General features: G+C 43.5%; 1 protein-coding gene across 2 annotated transcripts; it reads right to left on the bottom strand.

Moving 5' to 3' along the window:
- Positions 1-4,071: 4,071 nt before the first annotated feature.
- Positions 4,072-21,131, bottom strand: WDR61 (WD repeat domain 61). Of its 2 annotated transcripts, none has more exons than XM_038767549.1 (11): positions 21,090-21,108; positions 16,801-16,847; positions 16,661-16,688; positions 14,913-15,018; positions 13,554-13,726; positions 12,729-12,877; positions 11,958-12,051; positions 10,748-10,841; positions 9,976-10,068; positions 6,548-6,626; positions 4,072-4,460 (listed from the first exon to the last, which is right to left on the bottom strand). In XM_038767549.1, exons 2-11 carry the CDS (start codon positions 16,810-16,812, stop codon positions 4,371-4,373), a joined length of 918 nt encoding a protein of 305 aa, XP_038623477.1. In that variant the 5' UTR covers positions 16,813-16,847; positions 21,090-21,108; the 3' UTR covers positions 4,072-4,370. The 2 variants fall into 2 exon arrangements, with proteins under 2 accessions (XP_038623477.1, XP_038623475.1); XM_038767547.1 differs by having other exon boundaries at positions 4,075-4,460; positions 21,023-21,131.
- Between the last annotated feature and the right edge of the window lie 3,948 nt (positions 21,132-25,079).

Genomic DNA, 25,079 nt, shown 5'->3' on the forward strand with positions numbered 1-25,079 from the left:
AAAGGACTTTCTGCTCATGTATACGTATATTTTTAATGCAAGAATTGAGAATATTTAAAATATCAAATAATCTCAGAAATTGGATTCCGCAGATCAATCCAGCTCTAACCTGAAGGGGCAGGGAAAGCAACAGGTTGCCTCTCCTTCACTCAGTAAATTTGATATTCACTTAGATAATGATCAGGTGGAAGATTTTAATGACATTTACTTGGTCATGCAACTAAACAAAATCCAGCTTTTTTTTTCCCACATGAGTACTTATAAATTTTCATTTTGACCCTGGAATAAGGTGCTTTTTTAGACATTCTGAGACTCAGGATGAGAAACAGATGGATAAGTGAAACCATACTACAAAAAGATTAAAAATGATTTTTTTTGAGAATTTCAACCAATTCTGCTAAAATTAGTCTGAGACCTTCCCGCCCCACCCAAAGGGGTTGAATATTCTACACCTTCCAATAAGTAATCACCTTTTTTTTAATGGTATTTAAGCACTTAGTACAGTACTAGGCACTGTACTAAGAAATGGGGAAGATAAGAAAATCTGCACATAGTGCTCCGTCTTAATCCCCATTTTACAGATGAGCTAACTGAGGCACAAAAGTGACTTCACCCAACAGACAAATGGCAGAAGCAGGATGACAACGCAGGTCCTCTGACGCCTAGGCCTGAAATCTTTCCATTAGCCCATGCTGTGGAGGGGAGACATACTCAGCATCTTGTGAGTTCTATTCAAATGCAGTAATAGCTAAAATCTATGATTTAACTTAAAAACATTCCAAATCAAGAAGAGGAAAAACTTAACCTTTGTACTCTGGACTGCATGCAAATAAATCCCTGATGTAGATAGCTATAATGTCCATAATTAAAGTGCAGACCTTATACTAGAGAAATAGCTATTCATTAGAGAAGTGGCTTGGCCTGATGGAAAGAACACGAGTGTGGGAGGCAAGAGGACCTGGGTTCTAATTCCAGCTCTGCCAACTGCTTGCTGTGTGACCTTGGACAAATAAAACAACTCTTCTGGGCATCAGTTCCCTCAATTATAAAAAGGGGATTAAATACCTATTCTCCCTCCTACTGAGCCTGTGAGCCTCATGACCTGTGTCTGACCTAATTAACTTGTCCCTTCCCCAGAACTAAAGACTGAAAGGGCAAGAACCTCAGTAAATACACAAAAGCCAATTCAACATTCAAGAAATTAAAGCACTTTTAGTTTGCAGAGCACTATACTAAGCACGTGGGAGAGTGCAGTATAACATTTGGTAGGTATGTTCCCTGCCCACAAAGGGCATACAATCTAGAGAGGGGAACACTTTTTGATCATTTCCTCTAGCACCTGCCTGGGTATTCTGAATCACCTAAAAAGGAAGCACCCAAAGAGCCAATTTTCAAACCAATTTCACCTCTATGTTAATAGTTGCCCTGCTTTTGGTCTGGTGGAAAGAGCAGGGTTTGATTTTTTGTTTGTGTTTTTTTCGTAATGGTATTTGTTAAACACTTAGTACAGGTCTGGCACCGAACTAGGTGCTGCACAAGATAATCAGGTTGGGCACAGTCTCTCTCTCACATTAGGATCATGGTCTTAATATCCTCATTTTACAGTTGAGGTAAGTGAGGCACAGAGAAATGAAGTGACTTTCCCAAGGACATGCAACAGACAAGTGGTAGAGCCAGGATTCGCAGCCAGGTCCTTCTGACTCTGAGGCCCATGCTCTAGCCACTAAACCACACTGTTTCTGCCTATTGAGGCTATGTCAGTAGTGTTGAAGCTTTCTGAGGGAAGAATCACCTAGGCCATTGACAATCTGGACAGACCCAGAAGGAATCCTAAAAAATAGCTGGCCAATTTGGGTAGCAAAGAGTAGGGCATCAACTGAGGCAACTGACTCTGACTTCATGGTGCTGTGCCAATTGGTACCGTGCGGCACTTGTTTTGGCCATAAAATACGATGGAACATGACAGAGACAAGGGAGTGCAACTGATGCACAAACCACCAGCATGAAAATCAATTTTTTCCGTGCAGGGTCTTGGGCCTGAAGTTTCAACACTGAGTTTTTAACCGTCATCAAAATACTGACAGATGTGAGCAAAGGATAAGCAGTAGATACAGTCTCTTTAGACATCAGCAACAATTGATTCTAGTTTACACAAAAAGCTCCTTGGAAAGCTAAGAAAACGCTATCTTGACAATCAAGTAAATGGCATTCATTGAGCACTAAGTGTGCATTTCATTAATTCAGTTGTATTTATTGACGGCTCGCAGCATGCTGTAGTGGATAGAGCACGGGCCTCAGAGTCAGAAGGTCCTGGGTTTTAATCCCAGCTCTGTCACATGTCTGCTTTGTGACTTTGGGCAAGTCACTTCTCCAAGCCTGTAACCTGAGTTGTAAAATGGGGATTGAGACTGTGAGCCCTATGCAGAACCAGGACTGTCTCCAACTCAATTTCCTTGTATCCACCCAAGTACTTAGTACAGTGCCTGGCCCCAAGTAAGCATTTAACAAGAGCCATCATCATTATTATTATTATTTCTAAGCACTTGGGAGAGTACAATGTAACAGACATATTCCCCGCCCACAATGATCTTCCAGTCTAGTGCAGTCTGTACTAAGAGTGTGGGAAAGTACAATACAACAGAGTTGGTAGAAGCGGTCCCTGACGACGTTACTGTTGACCTGGCTCAGTGTCAGTGTGGGCTGAAGGTGAGCAGTGGGTATCAAATAGCATACCACAGGATATGGCCCTACTCAATATCTTGCAATTGTGCTCAAGTTTACATATGATACCCAATTGAACGGAGCTATTACACTTGGATAAAGCAGGAATAGAATTCCAAGGGACGGTCCACAAATGGGAGCAAGAGTGTTCTGGCAACAGGAGGAAATTCAAAAGGAACAGATGCAAGCTAATGCATTTAAAGACAAAAAAACACCACAGGTTTAGGATGGGGCAAGATTGGGTAAGATCCAAGTGGTGTCATTAAAGGCCTGAGGGATCATAGCTGATCAGGAACTGAACGTCACCTTTAATAAAAGTGTAACTTGGAATTGGTATGGATCAATAGAATCCTGTATCGAAGTATTCCTAGCTCTCCTTCCAAAGCTCCATGTTAAGGAAACCCAAGGTCTAAAATTGCACGCACTTCTTGCAAACCTGCAGCTCAACATAACTAAACAGGGTTACATGACTGGTGAACATTTCCTAATTCCCTAACATTCTAGGCCCAACTTGTAGTGAAAAATCCATGTTAATACAGAACTGAGTAATCCTTCTGGGTAGTTATTTCTTTTATTTTAAAGCCCTCATCACTCCAGTGTCCAAATTTTTCTTCATTTGCTATGTAGGACCTGTATGTTTCAAAAAGTGCTTCAATGACTGATATTTTTGTGATTAATCTCTATTTCACTTGTAAAATCTGCAGGCTTTTTTTTAATGGTGCTTGTTAAGTGCTTATTTATGTGTCAAGCACTGTTCTAAGTGCTGGGGTAGTCAGGTCAGGTGCAAGCCCTGATCCACAGGGAACTCCCAGTCTCGGAGAGAGAACAGGTACTGAATTCCCATTTTGCAGATGAGTAAATGGAGACTAGAAGAGTTAAGTGACTTGCCCAAGGTCACACAATAGTCTAGGGGCAGACCTGGGATTAGAATCCACATTCTCTGACTCCTAGGTTTGTGCTTTTTCCAGTAGACCATGCTGCTTCCCTAAACTTCAAAGTTCATTCACTAACCTGCTCAGTGTAAGCCACAGTGTCCAGTAGTTTCATGATTTTAAGACTGGGATTTAAAAAAAAAAAGCAAAAAACTTAGAAATAAAAAAAGGAAAATATTACATAAATAGATACAACTTTTCCATTGATATAGAAACACTTCTCCAGACTAACATAGTTTGTTACATTGCATTAATTTATTGCAAATTTATTGCAAATTATTTATTGCAATGAGTATTGTAGACTATTTACTTCCCTAGTGAAGATGTTCACACACAGCAGTTTTTCAATTTTTTCTTAAACATGGTGGGGAAAAATGGGAGTTGTAAAACAAAACCCACCCCATAGTCATTTGAATAGTTTCAACAGAGAAACTGTTTTGTAAACCTACAATCTGAGCAAAAAAACACAGCCCCAATTCTTTGTATTTACAGCTTTCATTTATTAAAAGGATGAAAGGGGTTTCCCATGACAAACTTAAAATGACAAATACATATACATTTATGCATACCTCTATTAGTATCCAAAATATCCAAAGCCTCTGCTACAATGCAAGACTATATCCCTCCTTTTGTTAAACAGAGGGACGGGTAAACGGACAGGCTATGATCCCAAAAATCTGTAATATTTTTTTGTGGTGCTAGCCAAGGTCTGGGCATTTAAATTGGACAATCATAGATATGTATTTCCTGATCGTCTCCGACGGACACAATTTTGGAACCATTTCCATTGTATTTCACTCCCCAGACCTAGAAATAAGAGCAAAGAGTTTAGCCATTTCTTTTTTCAATTTATGACAAACATCTTAAAAAGAACACTTTCTAAACACTGGACCAGAACAAGAAGAATTATGGGGACAAAAGGTGACCCACAAGTAATGGGAGTTGATCTCAATCATTCTTTCCCCTACAGATGTTGGGGAGGGCACGGGGACCATTAACTGTCACCACAACAACAGGCTGAATAAAAGCAGTGGGCCAGTTTATTATTCAGCACCCTAACTGTGTCCGTAAACACTAGCACCATAAACACCTCCTTTGCTATTTAAAAGGAACAGTGCATTTCTGGAAGAGTCTGAGATTGATTTTTGATATTTACATTAATTGTTTCCAGGGAGATTACATTCTGACAATTTCCTTTTGGGTCACCGCATAGAAAATTACAAACTTTTACCTTCCCTCCAACCACACATTTATTTTTTAACCAAAACATTCTATGTGGCATGGGCAGTATCTTCCCTGATCATAGTTATTAGTTTCCTACAGTTGAATGCAATCAACTCCTGAAAATGTTAGTATATTCACCCGAAACGTCTGGTCTCCTAAAGTGCACTGAGTTAGCAACTTCTCACTTATCTACCTGTACATAATTGAGCAACTTCCTCTCTCCCTCTCCCCCGTCCAGTTAATCTATTCCAAGATAAATCACCAGGCAATAATGATAATAACAACTGTGGTATTTGTTAAGTGCTTACTATATGCTAAGCATTGTACAGAGCACTGGAGTAGATACAATAATAATAACTATCTTATTATAAGATAATAATAATAATGGCATTTATTAAGCACTTACTATGTGCAAAGCACTGTACTAAGCACTGGGGAGGTTACGAGGCGATCAGGTTGTCCCACGGGGGGCTCACAGTCTTACAGATGAGGTAACTGAGGCACAGAGAAGTTAAGTGACTTGCCCAAAGTCACACAGCTGACAACTGCCGGAGCTGGGACTTGAACCCATGACCTCTGACTCCAAAGTCCATGCTCTTTCCACACTGAGCCACGCTGCTTCTCATAATCAGGTCCCACAAGGGTTCACAATCGAAAGGTTCACAGGACCAGGTGACAATTACAAGTAACTATTTTATGAGCTTTTGAAATGGATGTTAATACCTTTAGTAAATGAGTTTAAGCAGTTTGGTCAGGGTCTTCGTTGTACATTTGGGAAATCTCGGCAGTGGACAATTAGATTCCACACTGTTTTAAAGTAATGAACAAAGCACGGGACTGAAGAAAAGTGGTCTCTAGTGGCAGCTGTCTACATGATTTATCTTTTAATAAAATGAAAGCCCTTGAGTTTTTCATGGATTGTCAAGCTTGCAACACAATTAGTAATAATTTATTTGAATATTAAACTGCAATAAACGCATGGACACCAACAGTAATCATTAAAGGTTAATCTCTATTGTAATGAGAAAGTATTTAATCAGAATGCAAATCCCATAAAATCCAGAATAGGATTTATTATTTCATAAATAAGATGATTTATGAAAACAAGTGCACTTATTTTCCAAGCTCTGCTATGTTTCACATTGAATAGTTATTCAATACATACCAAAAACACTGAAATGGTTATTGTTTCATTTCTCTAGCACCTTTAATTAAAAACACTTGACCTACTTTAAAATTGACTTGTTAAAAAAAGGAAATCTTAGGCTATGTAAATTTCTCCTCCCCTTCCTCAGTCACTAAGGAAGAAATGAGAGGTTAGATTTGTCTACAGATCACGTGGGACAACCTGATCACCTTGTATCCCCCCCCAGCACTTAGAACATAGTAAGCGCTTAACAAATGTCACCATTATTATATTCAAATATCTAGGCCAAAGGCTAGAACTCAATGATTTCTAAAATCAGTCCATAGCCAGCATCTTTATTTGTATTTGCTATCTTGGGATCGTTGGAAAGAAATTACAATGAGTGAGGAGTAAAGCGGGACGTAACATAAATTCAAAACTTCCTTTTCGGGAATATTCACAGACATCTGTCAGCTATGGTTCCAGAAGTTTTCCAAGAGTCAAAATGCATGAAAAGCCACTTTATAAACCACTTTTACAGTACCTGATCCTGGTGGTCAAAAAATGTATGAACACAAGTCCTTGTTCCAGCATCCCAGACCTTTACACTTTTGTCAGATGAACTAGAAAGCAAAAACATTGCAGAAGCTAACAACATCATTCACTAAGAAAGCAATTTCCAACTGGCTTTCTAAAACTTCCAGCTTTAAAAATGATTTAATGATTTTTTAAATGACGCACAATCATGTCCTCAAGAAAAATACCAACTTAACTGACCAGTCAATCAAACTGACTTGTGGATCTGTCCAAATTCAACACGTCCCTGACTTATCAGAGGCCGATAGGACAACTGTCCATCCCGGGGTGGAACTGGAAGAAGATTTAGCTCGGGTCCCCCGCAGTCCCAAACTGCAGGCAGCAGCTGGGGCTGACATGGCTGTGTTCAACTCAGGTGTCCTATTTCCAACCTGGGGGTAGAGAGGGAAGCGGATCTCAAAGCCACCACCCCAAGTTGCGGGAGTTCCCCGGGGCTGCCCCAAGACCGAAGCCTTCAGGCCCCGCCACTGCAGAAAGAAACCACGGTTTGCAGCCAAGGGCTGGGGCCTGGAGTGTTTGGTTCCGGAGGAGATCTCTCACTGTTTACAACCTTTCCTTTCCCTCTGTTTTCTGACCTCTTCCACTTAGCCCCTCGTGAGGCAGGGGCTGGGTCTGACCAATTCACTGGTATCTTCCCTAGTGCCTAGAACAGTACTCTGCACACAGAGGACATTAAAAAAAATATAATATCTACACAGACATTCCTGACGACCCTCTTTCGATCACTCTTCAACTCCACTTGACTTCCTGCTCCACCCCACCTCACCCACTGACCAACTCAGACAAAGACTCCATCTCATCATCTCTGGCCACTGCACAACCTCTACCCTCACCAACTTTGAAATCCCTCTATTTGACCACAACCTTCTCACTTGCCTTCTCTCCCACACACCTCCACCACACAAATCTGTGCTGTTTCCCCACAGGGACCTCCGATCTTTTGATCCCATCCTATTTTCTCAACTCATCATTCCCCATTTAGCTACCTGACCTTGATGACCAAATGGGACACTGAACCCCACCCTCTCTACTCAACTCACTCTCCTATCCCTTCGTCGATCTCGTACCACTAGCCCACAGCCCTGGATCACCTCCAGAGTCCGCTTCCTTTGCTCCTGTGCAAGAGCCGCAGAGCGCTGCTGGCGGAAATCTAGGTATCAGGCCGACCTCGTCCACTTAAAGTTTATCCTTACGCGCTTTAACTCTGCCCTCTTCTCCAAAACGACACTCATGCCTATTACCCTCACCAGTTGTTCCAGACATTTAACTCCCTCCTCAAACCTTTGTCTCCCTTATAGCTTACCCCTACTGACCTGGCCACCTACTTTGTTGAGAAAATCGAAACTATCAGGGATGGTCTCCCTAAAATCTCTTCTGCCCCTCCCCAGTTCTTCCCTCCTCCTCCTGCCCCTCCTTCAACTCTCCCATCTCTCCCAGCAGTATCTCAAGAGGAGATCTCCTGCCTTCTCTGAAATTCACCCCCTCCAAGGGTACCTCTGACCCCATCCCTTCACACCTTAACAAAATACTTACCACCTCCCTTCTTCCCTCCCTAACCTCCACCTTCACTCTCCAGTTCTGTTCACCCTCCAGTGGCTTCTTCCCCATTACTTTCAAACATGCCCATGTCTCCCCATCCTAAAAAATCCTCCACTGACCCCAAGGCCCCCTCCAATTATTGCCCCATCTCCCTCCTACCATTCTTCTCCAAACTCCTTGAGTTGTCCACACCCGCTGTCTCAAGTTCCTCTCCTTCAATTCTCTCCTTGACCCCCTCCAATCTGGCTTCCAACCCCTTCACCCCACAGAAACCACCCTCTCAAAGATCACAAATGATCTTGCCAAATCCAACGTCCTCTACTCCATCCTAATCCTCCTCGACCTCTCAGCTGCCTTCAACACTGCAGCCCACCCCCTTCTCCTGGAAACATTATCTAAACTTGGCTTCACTGACCCTGTCCTCTCCTGGTTTTCCTCCTATCTCCCTGGTTGCTCATTCTTAGACTCTCAGACAGGCGGGCTCCTCCTCTGTCTCCCACCCCCTAACTGTGAGTGTCCCTCAAGGTTCAGTTCTGGGTCTCCTGCTATTCTCCATCTCCACCCACTCCCTTGGAGAACTCATTTGCTCCCATAGCTTCAACTACCATCTCTATGCGGATGATTCCTAAATCTACATCTTGATATAGAGATCTCTCTCTCTCCTCACATTTCCTCCTGCCTTCAAGACATCTCTACATGGATGGCCTGCCGTGACCTCACACTTAACATGTCAAAAATAGAACTCCTTATCTTCCCATCCAAACCTTGTCCTCCCCCTGAATTTCCCACCGTCCTTTCTGTCTCACAAGCCCATAACCTTGGCATTATCCCTGATGCCTCTCTCTCATTCAATCCATCACTAAATCCTGTTGGTTCAACCTCCGCTACATCACTAAAATCTGTCCTTTCCTCTCCATCCAAACTGCTGCCATGTTAATCCAAGCACTTGTCTTATCCCACTTTGACTACCTTATCAGCCTCCTTGCTGACTTCCCTGCCTCCTGTCTCTCCCCATTTCTGTCCATACTTCGCTCTGCTGCCCGGATCATTTTTCTACAAAAATTTTCAGGCCACGATTCCCCACTCCTCAAGAACCTCCAGTGGTTGCCCATCCACCTCCACAAACAGAAACTCCTTACCATCAGCTTTAAAGTACTCAGTCACCTTACCCCGTCTTACCTCACCGTGGTACTCTCCTATTACAACCCAGCCCACACACTTTGCTCCTCTAAGTGCCAACCTGCTCACTGTACCTCGATCTCATCTCCCTTGCTGCCAAGCTCTCGCCCACGTCCTGCCTCTGGTCTGGAACGCCCTTCCTCTTAATGTCTGACAGCATTACTCCCCCTCTCTTCAAAGCCTTATTGAAGACACATCTCCTTCAAGAGGCCTTCCCTGACTTTTTCCTTCCTTTCCCTTCTGTGTCACCCTGACCTGCTCCCTTAATTCACTCCCCTTCCCAGCCCCACAGTACCTAGGTACATAGCCCTGATTTATTTATATTAATTTCTGTCTCCTCCTCTAAACTGTAAGCTCACTGTGGGCAGGGAATGCATCTGTTATACTGCTATAATGTACTCTCCCCAGTGCTTAGTACAGTGCTCTGCGCACAGTAAGCGCTCAATAATGACTGATTGATGGAAAATCATCGCCATGATCAAGTCCCCTCAAGCTCATCCCAGGAGCAAAAATGTTAGCCCTTATTTTTAAAAACAGAGAAAAAATACACATAGTATTCAAATACATTTACAAAAATTAACACTCATACTTTTCATTAAGGCGACTGAGCAGCCTTCTCTTCCTAACACTTTAGAAATAATTAAAAATTTTGATTACCTGGAAACAAAGTGAGTGTCATCAGGACAGAACGCCACATTTAAGACCCATGATGCATGCCCACTTAATGTACCTGCCAAGTTCGCATGCTGCCTGTTAGAAGAGAAGCACAATGTCTGGGTTTAAACGGAATGGAAATGCATTTCAAATACACAACAAGTCCCTCTAAAATAGGATGGGCTGGACACGTTTTAATCTTTTTGCAGCAGGGTTTGTCCCACTGTCTCTATCTTCTGCAGGTTGGGCAAGGAGAATTTTTACACCTCTTGCCATCTAAATGCCACTGTTTCCCTAGAATGGATTCAGCCAGTCTTCCATATTTAACAAGTTGCCCCTCCTAGTTGGGAGGGAATGATTTATTGGATAATCCACCATCTTTGAAAGCAAGGTTCTTGAGTTCTTTTACCTGGCTGCGTCCCTAACCCAGTAATTCTGGAGCACTCAACTTGTTTTCCTCATACGAAAGTGGAATAAACACAGTTACAGGCCTAGAAATTCTCTGAGGAGGTATCTCGTAAGGACAAACCGACGGCAAATACACAACTGCTCTAAAAGGCAGCATATTTTGACATAACACAGACGACCAGAGTGAGTGCCCACTTTCCTACGCAGCCCTGCCAAAGAAACTAACTTCCAGTTTGTAGAAGCTGGGGTTGGCTTTCCATCACATTAGAACCCAGGATCTTCCAATCTATCGCTAACGATGAACCAATAAATCCCTCTATTTTTAAACTGACTGTTTAAATCACATTAGAGGTGAACAGCAACTTACACATCATAAATCTTTATGTAGCCATCATCTGAAGCGGTGACGAGCAACTGAGAATCCGGAGAAAAGGTCAAAGAACGAATAGGCATAGCATGGCCTAAAAGTCAGAAAAGCCACCGTTAAATTTGATTTTTTAAAAATGACCTACTTAAAAAGGATTTTCAACTTGGCAATATCCCTTTGTGGCAGCCAGGTGTGTTTGTGGGGCTCCACAAGAATCCACCGGCCACCCCTACCCACCAATCTCTCCCCTCTAACTGAGAAAAGCCATTTTCATTTGAAAGAACTCCTTGGTCATATTTTGATTTTTGTTTGTTGCTTAAGGAAATTTCATGTCTGCGCACCAATCTATTATTTAAGCTTCTAACCTCACTGTACACCACTGATGGGGAGCGAGGAATGGGGGGATGATGTCAGGACTACAAACGAAGAGGATCGTGTTTATCACGTCTAAATGGATGCGTGTATTATTGCAAAACCTAGTGATAATGGGCCCTACTGTAACAGATAACAATTGAGATGTGATAGGAAAAAACCTGGATCAATGTAGTTGTGATTGCTTTTCAGATGGTTTTAAAAACTCTGATAATTTACATATACACTTGGGAAAGGGCTCAAAAATCAAAGTTAATCAGCAGGCTACTCTCCTTAATTCTCTGTTAGTCAATCTTATTTACTGAGTGCTTACTATGTGCAGAGCACTGTACTAAGCGCTTGGGAGAGTAAAATATAACAATAAACACTCACATTCCCTGCCCATAATGAGATTACAGTCTAGAGGGGGAGACAGACAGTTATATAAATAAATTATAGATATGTGCATAAGTACTTTGGGGCTGGGGGGGGATGAATAAAGGGTGCAAATCAGGATACCACAAAAGGGAGTGGAAGGAAAGGAGGGCTTAGAGTGTCATTATCAAATGCAGCAGGGAGCAAGAAAGTACTGAGAAAAGACAACTATAAACTGGTAAATCTAGAGAAGATGGGCAGGGGTCATTTTATTTGGCTGATGAGCTAAGGTGACATTTGCAGAACCCTGCACCTAGGCATGGAACTGGATGGATCAAATGTATTTTGACCAAACATCTGGCATAACTGTCGAGTTTGCAACTTGTTTTCAAATTCAAACCTCAATCGTCTTAAAGTCCATGAGAAAAAAGTGCTGATTATGCTAATAGTAAGGCAGCTAACCCCAATGTTCTGCTCTACATACCTTCCAGGGTATGCAGGAGTTTCCCAGTTGCAATATCAAAAATATTGATAATCCCATCAATGGCTCCACTTGCCAAATACTTTCCATCTGGACTCTATGGTGAGGTAAAAATATACAAGAGCATTTGTGTAACTACTGATTTTAAAACAGCAAAATTCAATAAAGTGCCCATAAAAATCCCTGGTTTGGGGCTAAGATAAACCCTTCTATCTGCCCTCCCCGGGATCGGGCATCCGGGCCTTCTGACCAATCAATCAATCAATCGTATTTATTGAGCGCTTACTGTGTGCAGAGCACTGTACTAAGCGCTTGGGAAGTATAAGCTGGCAACATATAGAGACAGTCCCTACCCAACAGTGACCACCCAGAGAACACTAATGATGGAAGCAGCGTGGTCTAGTGGATAGAGCACGGGCCTGGGAATCAGAAGGACCTGGGTTCGAATTCCAGCTCCGCCACTCGTCTGCTCTCTGACCTTAGGCAAGTCACTTCGCTGCTCTATGCCTCAGTTACCTCATCTGTAAAATGGGGAATAATACTGTACGCCCCATGTGGAACATGAACTGTGTCCAATGTGATTAGCTTCTATCTACCCCCATGCTTACTACAGCAACTGGCACAGAGTAAGTGCTTAAATAACATAAAAACAAATAAGCAAAAACACCCAGAACAGGATAAATGAAAATTTGAGGCTGCTGCTTCCATCAAGTGCAGGTTGAAAAGTTGGAATTTGCAGTTTTTTGAATGTACAAGGTCAAATGTGATCCTTACATATGCAATACTAAGGATGAATTTTCCTCTTGTATCCAAGGAATATTCCTTTTTCCCAGTCTCCACGCCAAAAATGTTTACTTTTCCCACGTGGCTCCCCGTTGCTAGATACTGGGAGTCAGGTGAAAAGGCCAGGGACCAGGCATCAACTGAAACAGAGAGGAAATCATGACCATCCATTATTTCCCCCTAGTACAAAAGACAACCAAGATTTACTTATATGCAGGAAAGGCCTCAAACTGTGCCCACCTTTCAAGGTGAAATGAAAATTATACGGACTAGGAAACAGATCATCATCATCATCAATCGCATTTATTGAGCGCTTACTATGTGCAGAGCACTGTACTAAGCGCTTGGGAAGTACAAATTGGCAACATATACAGTCCCTACCCAACAGTGGGCTTATGGAACAAAAGTGGAAGGTAAAAAATTTGACTTTGGCACAAGATATGTTTTTTGACAACTGAAAAGAAAAAAAAAATCCAATGGATCTGAAACAGGTAACGGGCACACCTGTCTTTTTCTGGGGATTCAGGACTCCAGGAAATCCTGAAGACCTGCGGTCCCATTTCCAACCCGGGCTTTGAGGGGGAAAGGGGAGGGCAAAAGGGATCTCATTTTGACCCACCGCAGGGACAGACACCAATTGTCTTCAAACACCACAAAACTGAAGGAAAAAAAGGGTCACGGCACATTTTTAAAAACAAAATCAAAGAAAAAAGTGGACGTGCCCATTCACTTAAACCCGCTATTAGCCAGTACAAGAAGAATATCATTTCCTAATTAGGAATGAACAGTGAACGATCGAAGTAATAAAACTCTTACCAGGACCAGCATCTATCGACTTAATCTGCTTGCCATTTTCTAGATCCCAAAGGCGGATATGAGCATCTAGGGAGCTAGATGCGGCGATGGTACCTGTGTGACAAATATCTACCGATACCACACCAAGTTGATGACCCTCCAAATTCCACTGTAATTCTAGTTTCTCCTCATTCCTATAAAAGAGAGATCAAGAGAAATAGTAGTTTTTCACCATGCTTAATTTAGCAAAAACTCATCCCGATTTCTGGAATTCTCTAAGAACGGCAGCAGTGCCCTCCCTGGGTCAATCGATCGATCAGTCCAATGGGTCAATTCAGCTCCGCAGGCTCTTACCAACTGAATAATAATAATAATAATAAGGATGGCATTTATTAAGCGCTTACTACGTGCAAAGCACTGTTCTAAGCGCTGGGGAGGTTACAAGGTGATCAAGGCTGTCCCACGTGGGGGCTCACAGTCTTAATCCCCATTTTCCAGATGAGGTAACTGAGGCACAGAGAAGTTAAGTGACTTGCCCAAAGTCACACAGCTGACAATCGGTGGAGTCGGCATTCGAACCCATGACCTCTGACTCCAAAGCCTGTGCTCTTTCCACTGAGCCACGCTTGGGGGAAACACGTGATTGCTGCCTTTTTGATTCTAAAGTTTAGGGATTAATCATCTGACCTCCCTCACTTCTCCCCTCCACATCTCAACTCATGAGACATGGAAGTTATTTTCACGTGAGGCAAAAAAACTTAAAACGTACTCACATGAAGGAATGTGAGTCGCACTTTCCTAACTCTAAATGGAAGCAAATTTAGCAAAGTGTCTTTTCTAAAACAGAGATCAGAAAGATCAACGAATCAATGAAATGATAACAAGGAACTAAATACCTGAATGTTTTAAATTAGAAAATAGATTTCGCTCCTTTGGTCATCACCTGCGCTCCGAAGCATCAGAATGTGAGAAAACCAAGGAAACAACTGGGTTTTCCCATTTAATCACTTGAAAAATTTCCAGGCTCAAAGCTTCAAAGGTGACAGACTGTTTTTTATTATTAAATAAGCGACTGAAAATTAGGAGCTCCAGCAAATTGGAGAAAGGGAAATCCAAGACTTAACACAATAATTTTTGAGTTTGAGCTTCAGGATTTTTCTTAGAGACTTTAAAATTGAATGTGCTTGCTTTGGAGTATACGAACCTGATGCCGAGTGAACATTTTTAAAAAATTATTATTATTCTATTTGTTAATGACTTACTGCATATCAAGCACTGTTCTTAGCACAGGGATAGATACAAGTTAAATCAAATACAGTTCCTGTCCCACATGGGGCTCACGGTCTAAATAAGGGGGAGAAATTTGACCATTTTACTTACCATTTCCAGACTTTCACTAGATCATCCAGGGAACCTGAGATAACTGTCTCAGAACCATCGTTTTTATTCTTCCCCCAAGCCACAGACCAGATGGCATCGTCGTGGGCTAAAATGAAAGACGTATTTTAAGGTCATTTCTTTAACCTTAATGAATTTTACAAATTCATCTTAGAGTAATGGGGTTAACCTCAATTTCATCTGTCACTGAAATCCCACCAATACTGGCAGGAAGGAGTATGGAAAGCAGCACGGCCTAATGGATAGAGCACTGGCCTGAGAGTCAGAAGGACCAATCGATCAATCAATCGTATTTATTGAGCGCTTACTGTGTGCAGAGCACTGTACTAAGCGCAGGGTTCCACCACTTGTCTGCTATGTGATGGGCAAGTCACTTCACTTCTCTGTGCCTCTATTACCTCACCTGTAAAATGGGGATTAAGACTGTGAGCCCCATGTGGGGCAGGGACTATGTCCAACGTGGTAACAGGGTTTGCTTGACACGTACTGAGCGATGGTATTAACCAATACCATCATCATTAGTATTATTATTATTAGGAAGAATGGAACTAAAAAAATGAGAACAATCTACCCAACTTGAAAAATAGTGCTAAAATATCTTTTGGGGCAGAACTTCAGTGACTAGCATGCTGTTCTGCTTATCACAAAGAAACAAAGGGCCCTTAGTAACACTCATCATCATCATCATCATCAATCGTGTTTATTGAGCGCTTACTATGTGCAGAGCACTGTACTAAGCGCTTGGGAAGTACAAATTGGCAACATATAGAGACAGTCCCTACCCAACAGTGGGCTCACAGTCTAACTGACTCATGTTAATTTCTGTTTCTCCCCTAGACTGTAATCTCACTGTGGGCAGAGAACATGCCTATCAACTGTTGTACTGTGCTCTCCCAAGCGTTTAGTACCATGCTCTGCATCATCATCATCAATCGTATTTATTGAGCGCTTACTATGTGCAGAGCACTGTACTAAGCGCTTGGGAAGTACAAATTGGCAACACATAGAGACAGTCCCTACCCAGCAGTGGGCTCACAGTCTAAAAGGGGGAGACAGAGAACAAAAGGAAACATACCAACAAAATAAAATAAATAGGATAGATATGTACAAGTAAAATAAATAGAGTAATAAATATGTACAACCATATATACATATATACAGGTGCTGTGGGGAAGGGAAGGAGGTAAGATGGGGGGATGGAGAGGGGGACAAGGGGGAGAGGAAGGAAGGGGCTCAGTCTGGGAAGGCCTCCTGGAGGAGGTGAGCTCTCAGTAGGGCCTTGAAGGGAGGAAGAGAGCTAGCTTGGCGGAAGGGCAGAGGGAGGGCATTCCAGGCCCGGGGGATGACGTGGGCCGGGGGTCGATGGCGGGACAGGCGAGAACGAGGTACGGTGAGGAGATTAGCGGCGGAGGAGCGGAGGGTGCGGGCTGGGCTGGAGAAGGAGAGAAGGGAGGTGAGGTAGGAGGGGGCGAGGGGATGGACAGCCTTGAAGCCCAGGGTGAGGAGTTTCTGCCTGATGCGCAGATTGATTGGTAGCCATTGGAGGTTTTTGAGGACTCTGACTCTGCACATAGTCAGCGCTCAGTAAATACCACTGATGATGAACAGGGTTGTGAGGGAGGGGGGGCACTCCTTCGAAACGAGGAATTTTAAATATTCCCAAACCTTAGGTTTACCCACATGATCCCGAAACGATCCTGAGGCCGGTGGGCTTTATAAAAGTTCCTTACCTTGCTCTTGTTTGAAGAGTATGCTGTACTGAAAAGAAGGGAAAAATGGGTTGCCACGTTGCATCGATGACCAGCGCATAGACATACAAACATCTAACACAGTTCTGCATCCCCCACCCTCATCATCGTTCCTCTCTTACCTGGTTGCTCATTTCCTTAACTCAAGGCGAACGCTCATGGGACAGCTCTGGGGAAAAAACATCCAAACTTCAGCGGGAAGGTGAAGAGACAACTAAGGGGCGTTTGCTTTGTCAAGCTAAACCGAGGGGTCGGCATTTTTTTTTTTTTTTTTGCATTTGTTAAGCGCTTACTATGTGCAAAGCACTGTTCTAAGCGCTGGGGAGGATACAGGGTGATCAGGCTGTCCCACGTGGGGCTCACAGTCTTCATCCCCATTTTACAGATGAGGCAACTGAGGCCCAGAGAAGTTAAGTGACTTGCCCAAGATCACACAGCAGACATGTGGCGGAGTCGGGATTCGAACCCATGACCTCTGACTCCAAAGCCCGTGCTCTTTCCACTGAGCCACGCTGCTTCGCTATGCTGGCATTTATGGACAGCTCTTCATCACTCGGCCAGTCAGTCGATCGTAATTACTGAGTGCTTACGGTGTGCAGAGCATTGTACTAAACGCTTGGGAAGGTATAATGCAATGTGTATATATGGTTGTACATATTTATTACTCTGTTTATTTATTTATTTTACTTGTACATATCTATCCTATTTATTTTATTTTGTTAGTATGTTTGGTTTTGTTCTCCGTCTCCCCCTTTTAGACTGTGAGCCCACTGTTGGGTAGGGACTGTATGTGTTGCCAATTTGTACTTCCCAAGCACTTAGTACAGTGCTCTGCACATAGTAAGCGCTCAATAAGTACGATTGATGATGATGATAATAGACACACACATTCCCTGTCTGCACGCCCAATTACTTCCACCTGCAATACTCTTCAGCTTCTGTCCCTCCTGCAGGATTGTAAACTAGAGGGAGGCATTCACGCAGCCTAATAATTGTAGTATTTGCTAGGCACATATTATGTGCCAGGCACTGTACTAAGCGCTGGGGTGGATACCGGCAAATAGGGTTGGACACTGTCCCTGTCTCACATGGGGCTCCCAGTCTCATCCCCATTTTCCAGATGAGGTAACTGAGGGCCAGAGAAATGAAGTGGCTCGCCCAAGGCCACACAGCAGGCAAGTGGCAGGGCCGGGATCGGAACCCGTGACCTCCTGAGTCTATTGCCCTCTCCAGAACGCCTAGTCCAGTGTTCTGCGCACAGTAGGGGCTCAATAAATGTTGATTGATTGCTGAATGGGCCCTGTAGGTCTTTGCACCCAGTAAGCGCTCAATAAATACGATTGAATGAATGAAGGCAGGTCTCAACCCCTCCCCCGTAGCAATTAATCGCACCTGTTGACCTCCTCCTGCGTGCAGAGCGCTGTACTAAGCACCTAGGAGAGTACAACGACCTTGTATCTCCCCCAGTGCTTAGATCGTACCTGTTGACCTCTTCCTGCGTGCAGAGCGCTGTATTAAGCGCTTGGGAGAGTACAATGACCTTGTATCCCCCCCAGTGCTTAGAATCAATCAATCAATCAATCGTATTTATTGAGCGCTTACTATGTGCAGAGCAGTGTACTAAGCGCTTGGGAAGTACAAATTGGCATCACATAGAGACAGTCCCTACCCAACAGTGGGCTCACAGCCTAAAAGGGGGAGACAGAGAACAGAACCAAACATACCAACAAAATAAAATAAGTAGGATAGAAATGTACAAGTAAAATAAATAAATGAATAAATAAATAGAGTAATAAATATGTACAACCATAGAACAGTGCTTGGCACATAGTAAGCGCTTAACAAATGCCGTCATTATTACTATTACAATAGAACTGAGTCGGCAGAGACGCTCCCTGCCCAGGAGATCCCAATCTAGAGGGGGAGATCGCCACGAAGAGAGATCCATAAACTGAGGCTCTGTAATAATAATATTGGTGTTAAGTGCTTACTAGTATGAAGCGCCACATGTCTGCTGTGTGACCTTGGGCAAGTCACTTAACTTCTCTGTGCCTCAGTGACCTCATCTGTAATATGGGGATGAAGACTGTGAGCTCCACGTGGGACAACCTCATCACCTTGTAACCCCCCGGCGCTTAGAACAGTGCTTTGCACATAGTAAGCGCTTAATAAATGCCATTATTATCATTATTATTTCATTCATTCATTCAATCATATTTATTGAGCACTTACTGTGTGCAGTGCACTGTACTAAGCACTTGGGAAGTACAAGTTGGCAACATATAGAGATGGTCCCTACCCAACAGCGGGCTCACAGTCTAGAAGAGGGAGACTGACAACAAAACAAAACATATTAACAAAATAAAATAGACTGTGAGCCCGCTGTTGCGTAGGGACCGTCTCTATATGTTGCAAACTTGTACTTCCCAAGCGCTTGTACAGTGCTCTGCACACAGTAAGCGCTCAATAAATACGACTGAATGAATAAATATGTACAAGAGTAATAAATATGTACAAGTAAAATAAATAGAGTAATAAATATGTACAAACATATATACAGGTGCTGTGGGGAGGGGAAGGAGGCAAGGAGGGGGATGGGGAGGGGGAGGAAGGAAGTATAATAATAGTAATGACATTTGTACTTCCCAAGCACTTAGTACAGTGCTCTGCACACAGTAAGCACTCAATAAATACGACTGATTGATTGTTAAGCGCTTACGATGTGCAAAGCACTGTTCTAAGCGCTGGGGAGGAAACAAGGGGGTCAGATTGTCCCACGAGGGGCTCACAGTCTTCATCCCCATTTTACAGATGAGGGAACTGAGGCCCAGAGAAGTGGCTTGTCCAAGGTCACCCAGCTGACAACTGGCAGAGCTGGGATTTGAACCCACTACCTCTGACTCCCAAGCCCGGGCTCTTTCCATTGAGCCACGCTGCGCCTTATTATCACTAGGTGCCAAGCACTGTTCTAAGCGCTGGAGTAGATACAAACTAATCAGGTTGTCCCACGTGGGGCTCACAGTCTTAACTCCCCATTTTACAGATGAGGGAACTGAGGCCCAGAGAAGTGACTTGCCCACAGTCACCCAGCTGACAATTGGCAGAGCCGGGATTCGAACCCACGACCTCTGAATCCCAAGCCCGGGCTCCTTCCATTGCGCCACGCTGCGCCTTATTATCACTAGGTGCCAAGCACCGTTCTATGCGCTGGGGTAGATACAAGCTAACCAGGTTATCCCACGTGGGGCTCACAATCTTAACTACCCATTTTACAGATGAGGAAACTGAGGCCCCAAGCGCTGGGGTAGATACAAGCTAATCAGGTTATCCCACGTGGGGGTCACAGTCTTAACTCCCCATTTTACAGATGAGGGAACTGAGGCCCAGAGAAGTGACTTGTCCAAAGTCACCCAGCTGACAATTGGCAGAGCCGGAATTTGAACTCATGACCTCTGACTCCCAAGCCCGGGCTCCTTCCATTGCGCCACGCTGCGCCTTATCATTACTAGGTGCCAAGCACTGTTCTAAGCGCTGGGGCAGATACAAGCTAACCAGGTTATCCCACGTGGGGCTCACAGTCTTAACTCCCCATTTTACAGATGAGGAAACTGAGGCCCAGAGAAGTGACTTGCCCAAAGTCACCCAGCTGACAATTGGCAGAGCCGGGATTTGAACCCATGACCTCTGACTCCCAAGCCCGCGCCCTTTCCATTGAGCCACGCTGCACCTTATCATTACTATGTGCCAAGCATTGTTCTAAGCGCTGGGGTAGATACAAGCTAACCGGGTTACCCCACGTGGGGCTCACAGTCTTAACTCCCCATTTTACAGATGAGGGAACTGAGGCCCCAAGCGCTGGGGTAGATACAAGCTAACCAGGTTATCCCACGTGGGGCTCACAGTCTTAACTCCCCATTTTACAGATGAGGGAACTGAGGCCCAGAGAAGTGGCTTGTCCAAAGTCACACTGCTGACAATTGGCAGAGCCGGGATTTGAACCCATGACCTCTGACTCCCAAGCCCGGGCCCTTTCCATTGAGCCACAATGCAGCTTATTATCACTAGGTGCCAAGCACTGTTCAAAGCGCTGGGGCAGATACAAGCTAACCGGGTTGTCCCACGTGGGGCTCACAGTCTTAACTCCCCATTTTACAGATGAGGGAACTGAGGCCCAGAGAAGTGACTTGTCCAAAGTCACACAGCTAAGTGGAGGAGGCGGGATTCGAACCCACGACCTCTGACTCCCAAGCCCGGGCTCTTGCCACTGAGACACTCTGCTACATTCATTCATTCATTCATTCATTCATTCATTCATTCACTCAATGGTATTTATTGAGCGCTTACTGTGTGCAGAGCACTGGGCTAAGCGCTTGGGAAGTCCGAGTTGGCAGCATACAGCGACCGTCCCTACCCAGTCCTTTCCGCAAGGCCTCCGCGGCGCGCGCTGATGACGACACCACGCGCCATCGAGTTCCGCGGCTAGAACGGCCCCCTGCGCTGCCCTTCCTCCCGCGGCGACCATAGAGGGCGCTGCAGGGCCTTCTACCGCCACTCACGGCCACCCGGCGCTCGGCCCCACAGCACAGCACAGTTTCTATCTTTTTCTTTTTCTTTTTCTTTCTTTCTTTCTTTCTTTCTTTCTTTCTTTCTTTCTTTCTTTCTTTCTTTCTCTCCTTCTCTCTTTCTTTCTCTCTTTCTCTCTCTCTTTCTCTCTCTCTCTCTCTTTCTCTCTTTCTCTCCCTCTTTCTCTCCCTCTTTCTCTCTCTCTTTCTCTTTCTCTCTTTCTTTCTTTCTCTCTTTCTCTCTCTCTTTCTCTCTTTCTCTCTTTCTTTATTTCTCTTTTTCTTTCTTTCTTTCTCTTTCTTTCTTTCTTTCTTTCTTTCTTCCTTTCTTTCTTTCTCTCTTTCTCTCTTTCTCTCTTCCTTTCTTTCTTCCTTTCTTCCTTCCTTCCTTCCTTCCTTTCTTCCTTTCTTTCCTTTCTTTCCTTTCTCTCTTTCTTTTCTTTAATTTCTTTCTCTCTTTCTTTTCTTTCTTTCCTTTCTTTCCTTTCCTTTCTTTCTTTCTTTCTTTTCTTTCTTTTCTTTTCTTTCTTTCTTTCTTTCTTTCTTTCTTTCTTTCTTTCTTTCTTTCTTTCTTTCTTCCTTTCTTTCTTTCTCTCTTTCTCTCTTCCTTTCTTTCTTCCTTCCTTTCTTCCTTCCTTCCTTCCTTCCTTCCTTCCTTTCTTCCTTTCTTTCTTTCTCTCTCTCTTTCTCTCTTCCTTTCTTTCTTCCTTCCTTTCTTCCTTCCTTCCTTCCTTCCTTCCTTCCTTCCTTCCTTCCTTCCTTTCTTCCTTTCTTTCTTCCTTTCTTCCTTTCTTTCCTTTCTTTTCTTTAATTTCTTTCTCTCTTTCTTTTCTTTCTTTCCTTTCTTTCCTTTCCTTTCTTTCTTTCCTTTCTTTCCTTCTTTCCTTTCTTTTCTTTCTTTCTTTCTTTCAGCAAAGCCTGAAAGTGCAGCCTCATGTCTTTGATCCTCAGCCAGATCTGAGCTACCTCAAGCAACCTTTGTCCTCCTCACAGGTTTTCGTCTTCCAGCTGTTTTTATTTCTAAGTCTGAACAGAACCACCCCCGCCCCCCCCCATCCCCACCCCAGCCACATAAAAATAAAAATCCGCATTTTTCCCTTCTCTTCATCATCATCATCATCATCAATCATATTTATTGAGCGCTTACTATGTGCAGAGCACTGTACTAAGCGCTTGGGAAGTACAAGTTGGAAACGTATAGAGACGGTCCCTACCCAACAGTGGGCTCACAGTCTAAAAGGGGGAGACAGAGAACAAAACCAAACATACTAACAAAATAAAATGAATAGATATGTACAAGCAAAATAAATAAATAAATAGAGTAATAGATATCATCATCATCATCAATCGTATTTATTGAGCGCTTACTATGTGCAGAGCACTGTACTAAGCGCTTGGGAAGTACAAATTGGCAACATCTAGAGACGGTCCCTACCCAACGGTGGGCTCACAGTCTAAAAGGGGGAGACGGAGAACAAAACCAAACATACTAACAAAATAAAATAAATAGACTAGATATGTACAAATAAAACAAATAAATAGAGTAAAAAAAAATATGTACAAAATATCTCCTTCCTCGTTCCTTCCCGAGTGGGGAAGTGAGGGGAAACCAGGGCTCAGGGGATTAATTCAGTGCTGGGATAGCAGCCAGGAGAGAGGGGACTCTTTCTTTTTCTCTGCAGTCTGTAGGTAGGTGGGGGGTGAGGGGTGCCACGACTGGATAATAATGACGGTATTTGTTAAGCGCTTACTATGTGCCAGGCGCTGTACTAAGCGCTGGGCACTGTACTAAGGGTTGGATGGAACAGAGGTGGGGAAAGGGAAGAGAAGGAAAGGAGAAGTAGGAGAGGAAATCTAGCAGCAGCAGTAAAATGTTCACAATGATCTCTTTCCGTCCCTTCACGCTCCCCTCTCCAAGGAATGTTGCTAAGGACTACGGGTGAGCTGATTTTCGAGGGGATCCTAATTTTGCAAGCCACCCAGTTGTTGCATCATCGTCAATCATCAATCGTACTTATTGAGCGCTTACTCTGTGCAGAGCACTGTACTAAGCCCTTGGGAAGTACAAATTGGCAACATATAGAGACAGTCCCTACCCAACAGTGGGCTCACAGTCTAAACACAGTCACAGTGTTGCATACCTGGGAAGGGTTTAAGTGAAATTAATATCATCGGCCAGAATCACACTTTTTTTCTTAGTTAAGTCTTTGAAACTCAACCTATTCCCAGTGGTTCGAACTGAACTTGAAAAAAAGTTTCTAATATTCCTTTTATCGGATAATCTGGAAGTCCTATGGAATGAACATGGGACTGATGGGAGATGCGGGTTCTAGGGCCGGCTCTGACCCTGGACTCCTGTGGGACCACTAATCAGAGGACAGGGGTGTCAAAGGAGTATGTTTGTACATATTTATTACTCTATTTATTTATTTATTTATCTATCTATTTATTTATTTATTTATTTAACTTGTACGTACCTATTCATTTTATTTTGTTAGTATGTTTGGTTTTGTTCTCTGTCTCCCCCTTTTAGATTGTGAGCCCACTGTTGGGTAGGGACTGTCTCTATATGTTGCCAATTTGTACTTCCCAAGCGCTTAGTACAGTGTTCTGCACACAGTAAGCGCTCAATAAATACGATTGATGATGATGATGATATTTATTACTCTATTTATTTATTTATGTATTTATTTATTTATTTATTTTACTTGTACATATCTATTCATTTTATTTTGTTAGTATGTTTGGTTTTGTTCTCTGTCTCCCCCTTTTAGACTGTGAGCCCACTGTTGGGTAGGGACTGTCTCTATATGTTTCCAACTTGTACTTCCCAAGCGCTTAGTACAGTGCTCTGCACACAGTAAGCGCTCAATAAGTACAATTGATTGATTGATTGATTGAGTAGAGGAACCAATTGGAGGAGGGATGTGGCAGGTACTCAGAAAGCAAATGGGCTGATTTAGGGGAAATCAACCAGAGAAGGAGGCAGGAGGGATGAATCATAAAATGTTGCTAATTTGTACTTCCCAAGCGCTTAGTACAGTGCTCTGCACATAGTAAGTGCTCAATAAATACGATTGATGATGATGATGATGATGATAATACTCTGGTTGGGGAATACGAATAACAATACGTCGACCCCCGGCCCACGTCATCCCCCGGGCCTGGAATGCCCCTCCGCCAAGCTAGCTCTCTTCCTCCCTTCAAGGCCCTGCTGAGAGCTCACCTCCTCCAGGAGGCCTTCCCAGACTGAGCCCCTTCCCTCCTCTCCCCCTCGTCCCCCTCTCCATCCCCCCATCTTACCTCCTTCCCTTCCCCACAGCACCTGTATATATGTATATATGGTTGTACATATTTATTACTCTATTTATTTATTTATTTATTTATTTTACTTGTACATTTCTATCCTATTTATTTTATTTTGTTGGTATGTTTGGTTCTGTTCTCTGTCTCCCCCTTTTAGACTGTGAGCCCACTGTTGGGTAGGGACTGTCTCTATGTGTTGCCAATTTGTACTTCCCAAGCGCTTAGTACAGTGCTCTGCACACAGTAAGCGCTCAATAAATACGATTGATTGATTGATTGATATGAGGTCATTGAGCTGGACACAGTCCCTGTCCCACATAGTGTTAATCCTCATTTTCCAGATGAGGGAACTAAGGCACAGAGAAGTAAAGTGACTTTCCTGAGGGTCACACCACAAACAAGTAGCAGAGCCAGGATTAGACCCCGGTCCTAATAACTTTCAAGCCTGTGTTCTATCCACTAAGCCACATAAGCACTTGGGAGAGAAAATATAACAATAAACAGACACAATCCCTGCGAATTCCTGGTTTGTT

Source organism: Tachyglossus aculeatus, chromosome 26 (genome assembly GCF_015852505.1).
Source record: "Tachyglossus aculeatus isolate mTacAcu1 chromosome 26, mTacAcu1.pri, whole genome shotgun sequence".
NCBI lineage: Eukaryota > Metazoa > Chordata > Mammalia > Monotremata > Tachyglossidae > Tachyglossus > Tachyglossus aculeatus.